The 18,465-nt window shown below is 45.7% G+C and overlaps 1 protein-coding gene across 2 annotated transcripts in view; it reads right to left on the reverse strand.

Moving 5' to 3' along the window:
* IGSF11 (immunoglobulin superfamily member 11) overlaps positions 1-16,673 on the reverse strand; it is a 149,607-nt gene extending 132,934 nt beyond the window's left edge. Inside the window, exon 1 of one of the 2 annotated variants that reach the window (XM_059720474.1) lies at positions 16,515-16,673. In XM_059720474.1, the coding sequence (XP_059576457.1) occupies positions 16,515-16,584 (70 nt within the window). In that variant the 5' untranslated portion in view covers positions 16,585-16,673. Of the gene's footprint in view, positions 1-10,608; positions 10,698-16,514 lie in introns of those variants that run through there. The other variant, XM_059720475.1, reaches the window with a different exon arrangement.
* Between the last annotated feature and the right edge of the window lie 1,792 nt (positions 16,674-18,465).

Consider the following 18,465-nt stretch of genomic DNA (forward strand, 5'->3'; position numbering starts at 1 on the left):
AGTTAGGAGAGAATTTTCATTGGTATTGCTCTAACTCTGCTCCCAGGGAAGCCATTGGGTGTTGACCAATTCACAGGTCTGATCTACACTATAAAGTTCTGCCAGCATAACTATGTCAGCCCGAGATGTGAAAAGACTGCAGGTCTGACTGACGCCAGCAAACTCCCTGGGAAAAATGAAGTTAATGTCAACAGAAGAAGGCTCCTGTTGGCTTAGCTTCTGTTGTTTGGGAGGCCAACACAACTATGCCAACAGAAAAAGCCTTTCTGTCAGCACATGTCATTTTCTACTAGGCATAGTGGTAGCAACCCTGCAATGAAGAAAAGCCCTCACTGCCTTCAACAATAAGGTAAGACTAACACTGAAAGCCTTTAAAAAGCCCATCTTATTGCCTGATATTGCTGGGCTTATCTATCCACTCACAAGGCCAAGACACTTTCCTGAGCAAGTATCTTTAAAATCTGCACAAGCTAAACTGCTCTCCTTCCCTCCTCCCCCCTCCCTCACACCCTGCCCCCAGCCCCTAGCAAAAAAAAAAAAAGATTCTGGCTCTTGGAGTTGCAAGAACCATCTTCTGAATGTGACTGGAGTGAATTTCACTGCTGCTGTGATGGTATGTTACAATTAACCACTGTACATGGTCAGCAGTACACAAGTTTTTTACTGCTTTGAAATGGCAGTGGTCTGGGTTTCACATATCATCAGCACCCTGGCTAATAAGCTTAGTTCATGGGCTAGCAGTGTCAGAGGCATTTGTCAAGTCTTATTATGCATAACAAGAAAAACTAGGCAATGTACTATCAATCTGTAATATTTCTATGGTACCACAGTCAGGGTTTTTTCAAACAATAAAGACAAGGGGTGGTATTCTCAAAAACAGTAAGTGAATTAGGAGCACAAACTCCACTGACTTTCAGCAGACTAGGATGCACTATGACTTTTGAAAATGGGACTTAGGCCCCTTAGAAGATTCTGAAAAGTGAAAAAAAATGGCTTGCCTGCCTTTTAGTAATATTTTTAAATGAATAAACTGAATCTAGACTTTTCAAAGGAGTCAAGGGGGTTGGAAGCTGGAAATTGAGTGCCAACACCCTAGATATTCCTCCATTTAATATACAAGAGGTTTTATGGATTGAAGACATGGAAGAGATGGAATGGAGTACGGATAGCACAGGTGCACCACAGTCTGGGCAAAGCAGTGAACTTTAGAAAGAGGTTCAGAAGGAGATGTGGAAAAAAGAGAGGGAAGTCAGATGGAGCACAAGGCAATGAAGAACAGCCCTGCTGTATGTTAATTACTGAAGATACAAAAGCAAGCAAAGAATACCTCAGAAAAGTCTTTGCCTTCCATAACAACCAGCTACACTGGACTTCCCACTAAAACTAGAGCAGAAACCAAATGATACTCAACCAAACACTTGGCTGCACACAGTTGTTTCCCAGTGTGATGCAAAGGCATGGGAAACAGAGTCCCAAAGGCAGGGGAGAGAGTATCTCCCTAGGGGACATGCACCCCCTGAGCCACAGAGGCTCATCTACCCCAAACAGCTCTTCATTGGCCAAGGGAAACCCAAGGAAAAATGCTCTCTCTTAAATACCTATGCCTTAAGGCCAAGGATGGCTTGAAAGGTAGCATTTAGTACCTTGAATAGCACCTGAAGAGAGAATGCCACTGGTTCTCTAGCCAATGAAATGGAGCACAAGTGTCAAAGACTGACCATGTCCCCTTCCAAAGACAGCCTCAGCAGATGGCCCTGAATAAGGGCCACTGCAGTAAGGCAGCCTGGCAGCAACAAGAGCACGGGTAAAAGAGAGAAAATGGCAGGATTTGATTTAGCCACTGCAGGTTTTCTATAAATACCAAAAATCAATAAACTATCTACTAGATGTTGCCATTAAACTCAAAGAGGGAAGGAATTAAGTGTGTTGCTGATGAAGTAAATCACTATGAAGGCAGCTAGCTCTTCTGATCAAAGCATGGGGCTGGGAGTCAGGAGATGCAAGCCCTATGCCACAGGCATCCTGTGTGACCTAGAGCATGTCACTTTCCTACTCTGTGCCTCATTTTACTTGGTGACAGAACATTGCAAGGAATAATTTATTTGGGAAGTATGCTGATGCTTTTAGTTCATTCAACGTGGCTTTAAAGTGACATGTGAGGGACCCAGGGCACAAGAGCATGCTGGGCTTCATGGATATGGCCAGATGATTGAAACAGTGACCACAAGATGATGGACTTCATGATCCTGAGGAAAGGAAGGAAGGGAAGCAGCAGAGTAAGGACTGAACTTCAGAAAAGGAGACTTTGACTCACTCAGGGAACTAATGGGCAGGATCCCCTGGGAGGCTCATCTAAGGGGGAAAGGAGTCCAGAACAGCTGATTCTATTTTAAAGAAGCCTTACTGAGGGTTCGGGAACAAACCATCCTGATGCATAGGAAGACTAGCAAGTACAGCAGAAGACCAGCTTGGCTTAGGAGGGAACTCTTCCGTGACCAAAAACACGAAAAGGAAACTTATAAAAAGTGGAAACTTGGACCAACAACTATATAGAGGAGTATAAGAGTATTGCTTGGGCATGCAGGGATGAAATCAGAAAAGCCAAAGCACAATTGGAGTTGGAGGTAGCAAGGGACATGAAGGATAACAAGAAGGGTTTCTACATGTCACCAACAGGAGGAAGATCAGGCAAGTGTGAGTCCCTTACTAAAAGGAGAGGCAATGTAGTGACAGATGATGCAGAAGAGGCTGAAATACTCAATGCCTTTTTCAACTCAGTCTTCAGAGGCAAGGTGGGCTCCCAGAGTACACCTGACAGCACAGTTTGGCGAGAAGGTGACCAGCCAACAGTGGCAAAAGAACAGGTTAGGGATTATTTAGAAAAGCTGAATGTGTACAAGTCCGTGGGGCCTGATGCAATGCACCTGAGGGTGCTGAGGGAGTTGACCGATGAGATTGCAGAACCACTGGCCATTATCTCTGAAAACTCATAGTGACTGGGAGAGGTACTGGATGATTGTAAAAAGGTAAATATAGCGCCCATCTTTACAAAAGGGTAGAAGAAAAATGCAGAAAGAAAACTACAGACTGGTCAGCCTCACCTCAGCCTCACCTCAGTCCCTGGAAAAACCATAGAGCAGGTCCTCAAGTAATCCATTTCTAAGCACTTGGAGAAGGTTATGAGGAACAGTCAGCATGGATTCACCAAGGGCAAGGAATGCCTGATCAAACTGATTGCCTTCTATGATGAGATGACTGGCTCTGTAGATGTGGGAAGACCAGTGGATATGCCTTGACTTTAGCAAGGCTTTTAATATGGTCTTGCAAAAAAACTAAGGAAGTCTGGGTTGGATATATGGACTGTAAAGTGGATAGAAAACCGGCTGGATCATCAGGCACAGAAGGCAGTAATCAACTGCATGATGTCTAGTTGGTAGCTGGTCTCAAGTGGAGTGCCCCAGGGGTCAGTAGTGGGTTTTGTTCAATATCTTCATCAACAACCTGGAAAAAGGGATGGAATGCACTCTCAGCAAGTTTGCAGATGACACCAAGCTGTGGTGTGTAGTAGATGTCGGTCTTGGGAGGTGGGGTGGGGCATGGGAGACACTACTGCAGGCCTGGCTGCTAAGCTACTGTGTTACCAGTGACCAATCAATCATGATTCACTCAGGGACCAGCTCAATTCACAGTAGCTAGCTAATGTAGCCAGTTAATTAGCAACAATTAACACCTACAAAAACACAGACTAAGGAGAGGAAATAATCAATACAATCAACTGCCCCAAGACAGAGACAGACACAGTTGCACAAGCACCTATGTCATGAGTTTTGTCTGTCAGCAGCAGCCAGGGGTGCAGGGCCCCAGAACCCCCCTGCACTGATCTCCTCCACAGCTGGCAGGCTTCATGGCCACAGCAGGAGCCACCATCCCTTTAGCTTTCACCCCGCTGCGACTTAACACACACAGTGCCACCCATGTCACAAGTTTTGCTTGTCCACAGCTTGAGGTGCAGTTCCCCCCAAACCTCTGCACTGATCTTGAAACTTGGCAGGCTTTGTGGCCTCACCAGGGGGCACCACCTCTGCAGTTTTCACCCCCTGTGGTGTAACACATACACGTGACATGAGTTTTGCTTTCAAGAATTTGGGATGCAGTTCCCCCCAAACCCCTACACTGATCTTCTTGAAACTTGGTAGGCTTCATGCTCTCAACAGAGGCTACCACTCCTGCAAGTTTCCTCCACATAAGACAAAAAACAACAAAGTTATAGATATTTCATTTATTCTCCATTATACCCTATGGCTGAATCGGCTCCGAATCTTTTCTGAAGTGATTCAGAAGCTCCAAATTGATTTGGGAAGCCTAAAGCTTCCAGCGATTTGATTTGGATTCATAGATTTGGCCTCCAAATCATCTCTGAATCATGATATGAAGCTTTGCACAGCCCTATGTTCCACACGTGCAATGAGCTTTCTGAGCTCACTGGGTTGTCAGCACAGCTTCTATCAGAGCTGGCACTGGCATGCCTCTGGGACCCAGGAGCTGAATGTCACTTCTGCTTGCCCCCTGCTGCCCCTTTACCGACTGCCAAATTCAGTAGCAGGGGAAAAAGATGGGGGCAAATGGCAGCAGGGTTTACCCCCTGGGTTTCAGAGCTGCAGCAACACAGGGTCTGGCAGGAGCCATGTTAATGAGTTGGTGAGCTGACTGCACATGCACAACACAGCTGAAGTGGGGTATGGCTGCACCCCCATACTTCTTTGGATTGGCTCCTGTCTTCATCCATAAGATGTGTGAAAGTGTCTCTGCTAGGCATCCTGTTCACTGAGATGGCCAATAACACAGTGCTTGTGCCCTTCACATATCCATCTGTAAAATGGTACCTCAGAGGTAAGGAAGCATCCCATTTTCTCTGTGGTATTAAAGCACAATGGGGTTTACCATACAGATGTGAGGAAACTTTTCAAGAACATGTGGGACCTTTTGTCTCTAACATTCTTCCTCTTACCCCAAGGCTGTTGCGGACAACAAAATATTCCCTACGCCTTTTACCAAAGCTCCAGTTCACAAGTCCTCACACAAATCTCTTGGGGGAGAAAGCCCCATTCTAAAGGCAAATTATATTTTATAGTACTCTGAATGCTGTATAACAATGATGCAGTGCAGGGCACAATAGGAAGGTGTTACCTCGTATTACAGCTGCAGAGACAAACCAAGACAAATTCAACTGGGAGCAAAACTGGTAGGAGCAGCTGCAGCTCCCCCTGGAAATCTCTGGGGCAAATCCAGCTGTGAGGTAAACACTTGTGTTAGTCACACATGAGGAAGTCAGTCCTGTGCCCAGTGAAGTAAATAGCAAACCCCACCTCGGCCCTGAATTTCAGGAACACTTTAAATGGGGCAGCAGCTATACACTGATGCAGATGGAGAGGGATCTATCCTTTTGTACCTGGAATTTGCCTCCCATCCACTTTGGGCACCATGTTAAAAATTATGTACATAAATGGTAGGACTTCCCTACAAAAGCAAGGCTCAGGAATGTAAGGCATCCTTTCAGCTATAGGCTTCTTCCCCACAGACAGGGATCGTGTTCACTCCTCATGCCCTCACTGGCTCCCACTGCTGCAAGATTATGTCTTTTTGCCCTTTCCCCACAATGTGTAGTCTGCAGCCCCCCATTGCTGCCATCACAGAACTGAAGCAATGCACATCGCCTCAGTGGTAGCAGTCAGGGAATGGAGCCCAGGCCTCCCAGCTCCTGGTCCTGTGCCAAAAGAACAGCCATCCCTAGCCCTCCCCTCATCCCCCCACCGATGCAGTCCCCTCACACACAGCATCGCTGCTGCTGCTGGTGCATCTCTGACTGCACAAGCAAAGGAAAGGGGGCCCAAAGGCAGACGGAGAGCCCACCATAGGCTGGCTTCCCTCCACTGGAGACTAGCAACAGCCTCCTTCTGCTGCAGTCACTTGGCAAGCAGAGCTCTCCCTGACTCAGCAACTCCACGGCACCTCTTGTCAATTACTTCAAGAAACTGCTGACTCCAGAAGGGAAGGCAGTTCCAACAAGGATGGAGCGGGAAGGCATGGAGACTGAACTCCCCTCCCATTGCCCATAGAGGTCACCCCTCCAGAGCAGGGGCACAGCATGCAGGCAGGGCAAAACTAAGGGGCTGGCTGGGCAGGTTTCTCCTTCCTCCCCCAGCTGCTGCCCTTGCTCCATGGATAAAGAATCACTGTCTATTTTGCACGGCAGACACTTCACCTGGGACTGGGAACAGAAATGAGAAGCCAGAACAAGAAGGGAAGAGGCAGACAAGAGAGAAAGGACCCACAAGAAAAAACAAAAACCCAGCATGTGCCCCAGGGGTATAAGCAAAAGCCCTGTTAAGTACAGCATTGCCTCAGTGCTGCACAGCTGAGGCAGACAGGCCAATGATTTGTACCGGAGCCATAAGCAGCATGGGCATAGAACGGCCTGATGGCAAAGGAGGGCTCCAGGCACACCAGCTGTTCCAGGGGCAAAGGGAGCCAGGGGTGCTTTCACAGCACAGGGACTCAACGCCATTCTGTCCCTGTGACAACTAGCCAAGCTTTCCATGCTCAATCCTAGCTACCAGCTTCCACTGCAGCACCCCGAAAACTGTTTCTTCATGCTCCATGACTTAAAAGGTAGGGGAATGTGGCTACCCCTTTGGCTACTGAGGCAACAGATGTGCATTAAGTTCAGTAGCATAAGTTGTGGGGGGCAAACAGGGTATCAGAGTGGCAGCTCCAGGGAGCTCATATTACCCCCGGCTACTGCAGCAAATCTTACAATGAGGCAGCAGCAGCCTGTGTTGCCACAGTCCATGTGCCAGGAGGTAAGGGCTTGCTTCAGTTCTTTCACCACACCCTCTGTGCTGCCCAAAGCACCAACATTTCAAGTTACACCTCGGCATTAGAGCCATTGAGCAGACTGAGCTGCAGGAGTCCCGTCCCGCAGCCCGTATCAGAAGCCCTTGGCACAGCCTCTCAGAAGGGGCTTCCATAAAACAAATTACTGCAGGCTTTAACAGGATAAAAAAAACCTCTCTCTTTTCTTGAAGGATCCCAGAGACTTCAGATAGCATTCACACATAGCAGGACACAGAGGAAGGCACTCCTGGACAGAAAGCATGATGCCTGGGGACAGGAGCAGAACAAGAGCACCCAGTAAACTCCTGTAGTTTTATAGTGTCCTGGTACCTTGAGCAAACAAGCAAGCAGACAGGGCTTGCCTTAGCTTTCAAGATCTCAGCCCACAGGTCAATACACACGGAACTCCATCCATCTACTTCACAAAGGGTGAAAGTCCATATACAGCATCCAGGTGTCAAAATCAGTGATTCCTATGACTCCAACATTTGATGCCTTGACCTGCTCTGAACCACTCACTCCAGGGTGATACCACTACTTATTTATGCAGTGTTTAGTATGGTTTAGTTGGACAAATGCATTTATCCCAGATGTGCATGACCAGTACAGAGCATATTCCATGGTCCCAGCACTACAGAATTCACCAGAGTACAGTCCCATCTGGAAAGCATGGGGGAACACTCTAGCCAGACAAAGACATCCACTTGCCATGTCAGTAACACACAGGTATCTGCATCTAGTCAAGGTGGCACTGAAGCAGTGACAGTGTATTAGGGCAGGATTAAATTGAGTAAAAAGGCACATTGCATATTAAAATAATTGTGATACAAATCTATATTCAGTACCAACATGAGAAACTCCCAACCTACCTGGGAAGAACAGGAACACCTTGTGATGGAAGAGGGCTTTGGCTAAGCCAGCCTTGCTGATACATGCTGGAATGGCACCACATACACACTTGACTACTATAAGCAAACAATACAGGAAGAACAGATTGGGAATAACAGCATGATAGCTGAGAGAATCCCCAGAATGTAATGAGATCAAATTTGTAGGTGGACAGTAGCACAGAATAGATCCTGTATGGATACAATTCCAAGCTATACAAACTTAAGTATATTAGCCCTGGGCTCTATTAGTGGCTTCTGGATAGGGATATTAAATATACAAGTGACATAACTGATAAAACAGTAATAACAAGCAACTTCAGCTACCTGCATCTGAACTGATTAAATACCATGTGTAGTAAGGAGCTTGATCCTCTTCCCAGGTTCCTCGAAGCATGTATTTATTAACCAACTACTTGTTTCCATTTACAGTGGAAGGACATAGACAATTCCTTCATCTCCTCTGCTTTTACCTAGTGGAAATTATAGAGCAATCTTAGTGTTTCTCATGTTGTTCCTTGTACCTGTGGTGTGTGAGGGTTTGAAGTCATGGTTTTGGGGAATTCTTGGGTTAACAACTGCCTGCAGATGCAGAGGACTGGACTCAGTGGTCCAAGAGACTCCTGCCAGTCCTGGGTTCCTATGTCACAACCTAACAAGACTTATAAAAAACAGTTTCTCAGCATCTTTAATAGTACTCTATGGCATAGCAGGTTCTGTGGTTTGTTAGAGTCTACTCTCGAGTTCTAGTAACACTGAGAATTCAATTCAAGAAGTAAAAAAGTCTAAGGCACGAAGTAATAGTAGTGACTGTACAATTAAGATCAACATTCTTGTGAGAGATAGTACACCATCAACTGGCAGTGTGCCTTTTGCACTTTAAAAAGGAAGATTATAATATTACTACTATTAATAATAATGAAGAAAGTGGTCAGAAAGGATCCCATCTTCAAAAAACAAGAAAATTAAAGTCTTTTACACTCAAGCTGGAGAATACTTCAAGCAAGCGCAGCAGAGTCACAAGAGGTATGCACTGCCCCTAAGCAAAAAGGACAGGGGAGGGCAAACACATACACTGTATCACTAAATGACAAGGGACAAGAAATTACTCAATAAAAACAAAGCTTCAAAAGATGGCAAGGAGGATGACTGAGGAGGAATCTGAGCAGTAAACTGAAAAAGTTAATATCAAATATGTCTTTATACTTATTAGGAGCAGGGTCTGATAGACAAATGGAGGGTGTAAGAAGCAGTGAAATAAAATCCTTGAATCCTAGAATTATAGAACAGTAATGTTGGAAGGGACCTCATGAGGTCATGTAGCCCAAACCGCTGCTCAAGGCAGCTGATTTAGCCAACTAAGCCATCTCAGTCAACTGTGTATCTAACCAAGGCTGGATCTCCAAAGATGGGGATTCCACAACTGCTCTAAGTATTCTGTTCCAAAGCTTAATTACCCTCATAGTGAGAAAGGAGGCAAAAGGAGAACAACATTGCAGAGAAACTAAATGATTTCTCAAGCTTTGGTTATCACTGCAGAAGATTCAAAGGAGAATCCCACTGCATGACTACTCTTTTCAGAGCATCAGAAAAGACAACAATGGAATAAACTGATAAGTTGTTTGTCACTAGAATGGCATGTAGCCAAAAGGTCTGAAAAAATCTGAGAATAAAGTAGCTGTGCTGCTAGCAAAATATATACAACCTATAGCTGTAGTTAGCTGCAATTGGAGGACAGCAAATATTGTAGAGTACCTAACTTTTAAGAACGTGCAGCAACACCAGGTAAATAGGTTGAAACAATAACTAAAGCTCAAGTTACAAAATACTTAAATGAACATGATAGGGGACAAACCAGGAGAGCATCTGTAATGGGTGCCCAATGATTTATATGCTATCAGCATGGTTGAACATATTTCTTAGTGATCTGGAAAGAATTCAAAAAATGGTGAGGTGGAAAATGTGCATCTAATAAAATGATGTAGGTTAGCCAAGACAAAAAAAAGATTGGGATAAACTTCTGTGGGATCTAATCAAGCTGGAAAATAGGCAGTACAATGGAAGATGAAATCTAGTATTAGCAAAAGGAAAGTAAAGCATACTTGAGGGAATAATTGTAAATATATGTAAATTGCAACTTTAATGTAATTGCTCAGTGTAAATATTCCAGTATCCCCGTGGGCAGTTCTATGAAAACATCTGTTCAGTGCACAACAGTGGTCACCAAACACGCAAACAAGATGTCTAAAAATGAGATAAAAATAAATCTGAAAACAGTAAAAAATGGCATTATTAAAACTGATATCACATCCTCAGTTACTGTGGTTGCTTCTGGACACCTTCTTTCAAAACATAGTAAAACAGAACAGTTTCAAAAGCAGACAACCAAAGAAATGCTTATAGGCCAGGAGTAATTTGCCAATTAATACAGAGATTTCCAGAGAAGATTTGGGAAGTACTGAATGGTTAAAACAAATCAGGTGCCTTCGTTTCCTCTTTGATTAAACAGGAGAAAGGGATGTTCAATATAACTGAAAAGAAGAAATGAAAATGAATGCAAAGAAATACTTCATTCTTTTTTGTTTTTGTTTTTTTAAACACAAAGCATAATTAACCTGAGGAATTGATTACCACAGGTTATCATTAAAACCAAGAGCTTAGCAGGATTCACAAAAGCTTACACATTTATAATGATAATGAGAATATCCATAGATAGCGAAGCCTAATAAAAAAACCACCCCCACCCACTGAGTCCTGATGGAAGGATTCTGTGAAAAGGCAAATGTTAATAAAGCAGGCGAAGAACAGCTGAAGCTGGACAGCTCACCTGCAGCTCACTTAAACAGGAAGAGTAGGAAGGAAAACTGTGGTTAGGTTAATAGAAGAGGTTGCCTGTTTGTTTTCTGTTCCTGTGACTGATTTTTGAAGTGGTACATTAAGGACTTTGGAGATCACTGTTTAGCTTCATTCTGAGGCAAAAGAATACAGCTGGTCTGTTTGGCTCAAAAATCTCTCTCAAGGTAACAGGCAGTTGCAGGAAGACAATGTGGGTGTGGGAATGCAGAAGAGTTTTAGGCACTACACCTGAATTGCTCTGGTAAACTTTGGTTAATTCACCACTCCTAAGAGAAAGCATATAACCAACGACTAATTTATCAAATTATCCAGCAGTAACTAATTATCAGGAGTTGATAACATGGGGGGGGGGGAGAGAAGGGAGTGGGGCACTGATAAAAAATCAGAACACCAGCAAATTAAAATTATCTATCTATGGCAAAGTAACTAGTAGACCTTACTACACTTTCATTCCAGCACAGCACTGGGGGCCTATTAGCTAAATACATTTTATTAATTAATTTGTCTCCATAGGTTTTCTTGTACCTTCCTTTGAAGCATCTGGCACTGGGCTCTGGACTCCACAAAACCACTGGTCTGGCAACTCATGTGTTCAATGTTGCAGAATTGTACCATGGAAAGTAAGCTTTCCGCTCTTTAACCCTTGCCTCCCTTAAAATTTATTTCTTTAGCCTTTATGTTTTGAAGACAACCAGTGTACAAATGTCACAGCCTAGAACCTAGACACTAACTTTCTGCTGCCAACATACAAGAAGACAGACTGCAGCTCACACTCTTAGAGCTGTGTTAACTCAGGAAGACCAGAGGCAGAAATAATGATATACTGCTTTTAATTCCTAAATGAGCACTCTGGCTTCTCTACTACAGGAATTGCACTTGGATAGAACTGCATGAATAGAGGCAAATGAGTGTGCATATCCAGACAGAAGGCATGATGTTGCATATGCACAAGTAATAAAATGGCTGTGTCAAATCTATCAGCTCTGTTTTTATTCTCTTCCAACAACTGCTGCAGAAGGTGAAACACAGATTAGTAGCTTTTTTAAATTGTATTTTGCTGATTGAAAATCATCTTATTTCATGTTACACCATCAGCTCATTTTGGTGCAAACTGGACTCTCCCTAGACATGGATAAGGAAGGACACAAGCAGCATAGCATCTGTACATGAGGTGTTTACATGCAGCAGTCAGAACAGAAGATGAGGAGGAAGGATGGGAAGATCAATATTTATTAAAGCAAAACAATGTTTCCAAATATTACTGGTCATGAGGAGTTGGAGTTTTAATCATTTTTAATCCTATCACCTCCTTCAGAAACAAAAAAAAACTAGTGTTGCCTAGAGAAACTTTAGCAGAAACCAGATTGTATTCTGACAAAATTGGATACAGCTTCACCAGAATTTTGTTTCCGAGGAGAAAAAAACCAGGAAAGAAGGTTCAATATTTTCATGTTTCTGGAATGAACCATTTACATTTTGCCTTTTGAAATGATGTCTTATTTAGGATGCTTTATTTTGCATTAAATATTACAAAAAATTAAGGTGGAAATAAAGTATTTTGATTGGCCAGAAATGAAATGTCTTTCACAGTGTTCCCTTGGAGACTCTCAAAGTTTTAGTTTTCACTTCAATTCAGAATGAAGTCTAACTTTAAAATCGTTTGTGCAACAGAATTTTGTCCTCAGCATAGCTCTGCAAATGACTGAAATCTGAACCCAGAATGAATGTGATGGACCACTAGAACTAAGCAGATAATAATTTACATGGAAAAATCAGTCCACTGTAAATAACTAATAATGGTAAACCCTTACCACAGCACTGAAGAGCATGAGACTTCCAGAAAAAGAAAATAGTCTAAGAACATGACTGTAAGCAAAGCAATTCTGAGTTTGGATGCAGAGCTGAGAGAATACTCTATACAGCACCAGCCAAGCCAAAGCCCCCCTCTACACTTCAGATTCCCTGCCCCATAAGGAAGTTGGAGGTGGTGGGGCAATGCTTTCTGTCCTATCAAACAAACATTTCAGGAGTGTTCTTTACTTAATGAAAAACCACTGTGGTATTAAATGATGAGGTAAGTAACCTCCTTATACCTGTCCTTGCTTACATTCAGAAGCTAAATTTCACTCTAAACTTTTATAAAAAGAAAGGAGCATTAATGCTCAACAAGGAGAAAATGCCAAAGAATAGATTCTCAGCATGTGCATTTCTCCTTGAAATAAACTGTGTTAAAAGCACTTTACTCTAAAAAGCATGATGATAGTAGCATCCTGCTAAATATAGATGACTCACCACAATTTAGTAGTGAACATCCCTGAAGAGTACCATTAGGAATATTGCTTATCCTGCCACATGAATTTATATGTTTTCCAGCAGTTGGAACTTGGAGTAGTGGAGCTAGAACTACTGGACTCTGGTCATGCCTCTACCACCGACCTTGAGTAAATGACTTGAGGCCTCAGTTTCTACACTTGTACCACTGGTAGAATAATAGTGGCTCACCTTTTAAGAAAGCAACAAGAAATTGTAAGGGTCTTAATGTGCTGTTTAGGCAGCACTGGGGCTACCTATGCCACTGTTTCAAAGAAGCTAAATTTTTACTGTGCCAGAGATCTTTCTGAAATCCCACCATGGCAGGAATCTTGTACAGGAAAAAAAAAAACCACTTGAAGAGTACTGAGGGCAAAAGAAATAGAGAATCAGATATGCCCATTTTCTAAAAGAAAGAAGCCCGCAGTAGAAATCCAAGAGTCATGTGTGCTTTACCACTGGAGACTAAAGTAAGGTCACAAGTGAAATGATTGATCTACATGTCATGAAACCACACAGCTTGACACAAATGGCAATCTGTTTGGAAGATGCCTCAGCACAGCCGAGCCAGTGATGCTACAAGCCTCTTGCTATGGCTGAGGAGCTACAGCAGAGTTGGGAGGAAGAAGGGACAGATCTGGAACAGATGGAGGTGCTGCATGGCAGGACTGAGGCATACTGTGTAAAAGGAGCCTTGGCCTGGAATGAAGCAGCTGGGGGTGCTTCAGATCAGGACTCAAGTGCTTCCTGAGAAGTTGCAAAGCAGCTGCTGGGACTCAGGCTGGATCAGTGAAGGGCTGTGAGCACTTCTGTCTCCCCTGCCCCAAATTGCATGTGGATGGTTATGCACAAACACATCACCTGTGGTGACACTACCTCACAGGATCCAAACAGCAGTTTGTTAAAAACTCTTCAGTTTAGCTGTTCCCAATGTGCGATTTCTAACACGTTTGAACATTTGCAATATGCTATTGCTGGCAACACTGCAGGATTGATTTGCAATGATAGGTTAGGTTTCACAGCTTTAAGCATAATTCCTTCCCCACTTTTCATGTACTCATCAGGAGGGCAGGGGATGGCTATTCTTCAATTTTGCATAAACTGTCCATAATGCTTTGCAAGAGAAATAAAGACATTACCCCTGAGCTCAAGAGTATGCAACATGGGCATTAAAAACCTAACCAAATCAGCAAATTAGCTCTTGTGTGAAAGAATCACTAGCACTTCACAACCAAAAAAATACCACAACACCATACCGAGTTCCTCTCGGACAATTCAGTACAGTCTGACTGTACCTTGTTATATTTTTTTCTGCTTGGTTTTAAGCACTTAAATTGAATACACGTTCCTTGGCTTCCAAAGAGTCTGCAGCATTTTTTCAAAAGGTTCCACCCTTTCTTTAAATATCATCTTGCATGTAATGCCATCTTTAAATACTTTGGCATCAGTAGCAAAATAAAAAGTCCACAGCCCCTACCCAAATGTTGAACTCCAAGTGGAAAACACCTGTGGATCTCCTCCAAATGTTATATGGATACAAAACCACCTAAATATATTCTAAGGCATCAGAAGTCAAACTAAGCATCCAACACTCATACCATCACCAGATTGCTTAGCTACAAAGTAACAAAAAATTATAACTCTGCTACATATTATAACATGACTACCTGCACCACTATTACTTTTACCTTCCACTAGCTTCTAAGCATTTTCCAAAGTCATTACAAAAAAAAGAAACAAAATTGTGGAGCAGTTCAGTCTTGTGTATCTTTAAATATTGAGGAGGAAGATGCAGGGAAACAATTACTGTAGTGTAAATTGACATAGTTTATTTAGAGGTAAATTTGTTATGTGCCAAATAGCATCTGCCAACATAATACAAAAATAAATAAATAAATAAATGAAAACCCAAACCTCAAAAGAAAAATTGGTTAGACCATTAACCATGCCTTGGGACAGTAAAACATCATCTCCAATCTGTTCTAAAATTGGAGTTTTGTAATAAACTTTTAGAAAAATTTCACATCCTCTGGAATGTTTTCATCATTTCCACCCACTGGCAATTGTGATAGAAAATGTTATTTTTGAAACGAGCGTGCTTTTGAATGGTTAGCAACCCAGACATGACAGGCCTATTTGATGTGCATGGGGAGCATGGACGGTTGCCCACCAAGTAAAGCTAAAATCCCCCCCTTAACCTGAGAGGCCACTAAGTGCACATCAAGTGATTACCGGGGACAACTAAAGAAGAAAACAGGGATGGGAGAGTGGGCCGCAGGTTCAAAATGAGTGCACCAAGGGGGGACACCAAACGGAGTACACTGGACAGCGCCCACTGGCCCTTGATTGAGTCCAAGGAGCCAGTGGACACTGCCTGGAGATGTGAATGGACCAGAGAGAGGAAACCCAGACATGACAGTGCTGAATGAGTGAAAAAAGGCTGGGAAATATATTTGAACCATCCACCATGTTGAAGTTGAGAGCCTACTTTCTCAAGAGAACCCAGTGGCCTGGGCTTTAAAAATGGACCTCGGGAGCCCACGCCATTTAGGTACTGCTGAATACAAACCCAATGCTTTAAAAGATCTGCGTCTTTGCGAGTCTTAACTCTTAACACTGGCCACCTCGGGGAAGCCAGGCCCCAAAGCACAGCTGCAGCTGACAGAAGGGCAGACCTAGCCCATCAACAGATGTGTCTGAAGACTCTGCTCCACACGGCTTCTCCTGTGGCCCTCCTTGGCCTCGGCCCTGAGTGCTTTCCAGCAGTGCGTTTTGCCTCTGTCGGCGGCGCCATGCTGTCCCTCCTGTCCTTGCCCCACAGGAAGCGCCCTGTGTGCGAAGCGGCCTTCTGTGGTGACAAGCCCAATTTGCGACTTTAAGGTACTGTGGGCCAATGCCCACCAAGAAAAACTGTAAACCTCCCTTAAGAGGGGAGGCTAGTGAGAAAGTAGCAACTAATTCCTTGGGACAAAGTAAAAGGAAAGCAGGGAAGGGAGCGAGACCAGAGGTGCAAAACAAGGGATCCGAAAGGGGACGCCGAGCAGACCGCACTGGACAGCGCCCACGGGAATGACTCCCAGGACCCAGAGGACACTGCCCAAAAGCAGGGTTTGGTGGCGACAGGCTTGCCTCTCAAAGGGTGTTTGGAGCCTGTGCAGAGGCAGCAGCAGCCTTCCAAGACCCATGCCTCGCGTTAGCAGGGGAGGCTGAGGGGAGGGGGGTCAGAGTGGCTTCTCCAGCCCTTCAAGCAACCCCCAGTCAAGCTGCCCCACGACGCTGTCCCCTCCTGGCAGAAACTTCCCTTGCGCCCTGTGCCTCAGCTGAGCCAGCCCCACTCGCCTCTGCGCCCCGCAACTTTCCCAGCCGCCGGGCCCCAGCAGAGGAGGAAGCCAAGGGGTGGGGGTGCAAACAGGTGCCCGGGGGCCCCAGCAGAGGAGGGGGCGCGCAAGACGTGCCCGAGGCGGGGCAGCACCGCACCTGTTCGCGGCGGGACCCGCCCGAGTTGCGGGCTGGCTGCGCCCCGCTCCCCCGCGCGCAAAGTTGGGCGCCGCCGCGGCGGGCACTCACCTGGCAGAGACAGCAGCGCGGCCAAGGGGGCGGCCCACAGCCCCCCGCCGCCGGCGCCCCGCGGGCTCATGCCGGGCTCGGGCAGGGCAGGGGGCCCCGCCGCGGCTCCGCTGCGCTGCGCTGTCCCGGGACCGCCCGCCTCGCGCCGCCGGCTCCGGCCCGGCTCTGCCGCTCCGGCAGCCCGGGGATGCGCCCCGCGCCGGCCGGCCCCCGAGCGCAGCCTGCCGGCCGAGCCGCGCCGCAGCACCGCCGCCGCCGCCCGCTCCGCCTCCGCCTCCCCGTGCCGCGCCGCGCCGCGCCGCGCCGGCCCGCCACCTGCGTCCTCCCCTTCGTGGGACCCGGGCACAACCCTACACGCCCTCTGTGCTGCAGCCAGGATTGCCCCATAAAGGTCCCCCCCGCAGGACCCTCTATGTCCCCTCTGTGTAGCACACCGGTTCACCCCATTTGTAGGACCCTGTCTATCTCCCTGTGTACAACCCGATATTCTGCCCTGTGTTGGACCTGGTCTATAGGACCCTGTATAGGACCCTGTACATTCCCCTCTGTAGGACCCTGTATGTCCCCTCTGTGTAGCACACCAGTTCATCCCATGTGTCCTACCCTGAATATCTTCCTGTGTAGGACCCTGTATTCTCTCCTGTGCTGGTCCCTGTATTACCCCTACATAGGACCCTATAGGTCCCCTCTATAGGACCCTGCATGTCCCCTCTGTGTAGCACCCTGTTCATCCCATTTGTAGGACCCTGTGTAGTGTACAATCCTATATTCTCTCCTGTGCTGGACCCTGTATTTCCCCCTATGTAGGACTGTATTTGTCCCCTCTATAGGGCGCTGTATATTCCCCTCTGTAGGACCCTGTATGTCCCCTCTGTATAGGATCCTCCCTGCATGTCCCATTTGTAGGGCCCTGTCTATCTCCCTGTGTAGAACCCTATATACTCTCCTGTGTTGGACCCTGTATGTAGACCCTATACAGTTGGACTCCTGTGTAGGCCCTATATAGGACCCTGTATATTTCCCTCTGTAGGACCCTGTATGTCCCCTTGGTGTAGCACCCTGTTCATCCCATTTGTAGGACCCTGTATATCTCCCTGTGTACAACCCTATATTCTCTCCTGTGTTGGACCTTGTATTCCCCCCATGTAGGAGCCTATTTGTTCCCTCTATAGGACCCTGTATATTCCCCTGTATAGGACCCTGTATGTCCCCTTTGCATAGCACTCCATACATCCCATTTGTAGGACCCTGTATATCACCCTGTGTAGAACACTATATACTCTCCTGTGCTGGACCCTGTATTGCCCGCTATGTAAGACCCTATGGGCACATCTACACATTGCCCTACAGCAACATTGTTACTGCACTGTGCTTTAGTACTTTCTTTTGGAAGTACTAAAGCACAGCGCAGTAACTGCCTGTTCTGCATTGTCTGCACGGTGCACGGTTATTTTTAGCAGTTACTTCACTGTAGCAGCATGCTATAACAGGGGAGTGCACCACTACGGCGAAGTAGCTGCTGGTCACGTGTAGACATCCACGGATGCTACATTGCCCTACTATGTCACTATGCAGATGTAACATCATGTGTAAATGCACCCTATAGGTCCCTTCTGTAGGACCCTGTATATTCCCCTCTGTAGGACCCTGTATGTCCCATTTTTAGGACACTATATATCTTCCTGTGTAGAACCCTATATACTCCCCTGTGAAGGACCCTGTATTGTCCCTGGTCAATTCCTTCCTAGCCCTATGCCCTGCCCTAAAAGCCAAGAGCTCCCTTCCCTGGCTAGCAGGAAAAAAGAAACCTGAGTGCAGGAATCCAACCTGTGACCCTGGCTGTGGAAGCTGGCCAGGAGCCCAAAAGGCCTAGAGGCCAAGGAATGGGGCAGAGGCAGTATCCCACAGAGACATGGCACCCCAGGGATTCAGCCATGTGTCCACTATTTTG

This window comes from Alligator mississippiensis, chromosome 1, assembly GCF_030867095.1.
Source record: "Alligator mississippiensis isolate rAllMis1 chromosome 1, rAllMis1, whole genome shotgun sequence".
NCBI lineage: Eukaryota > Metazoa > Chordata > Crocodylia > Alligatoridae > Alligator > Alligator mississippiensis.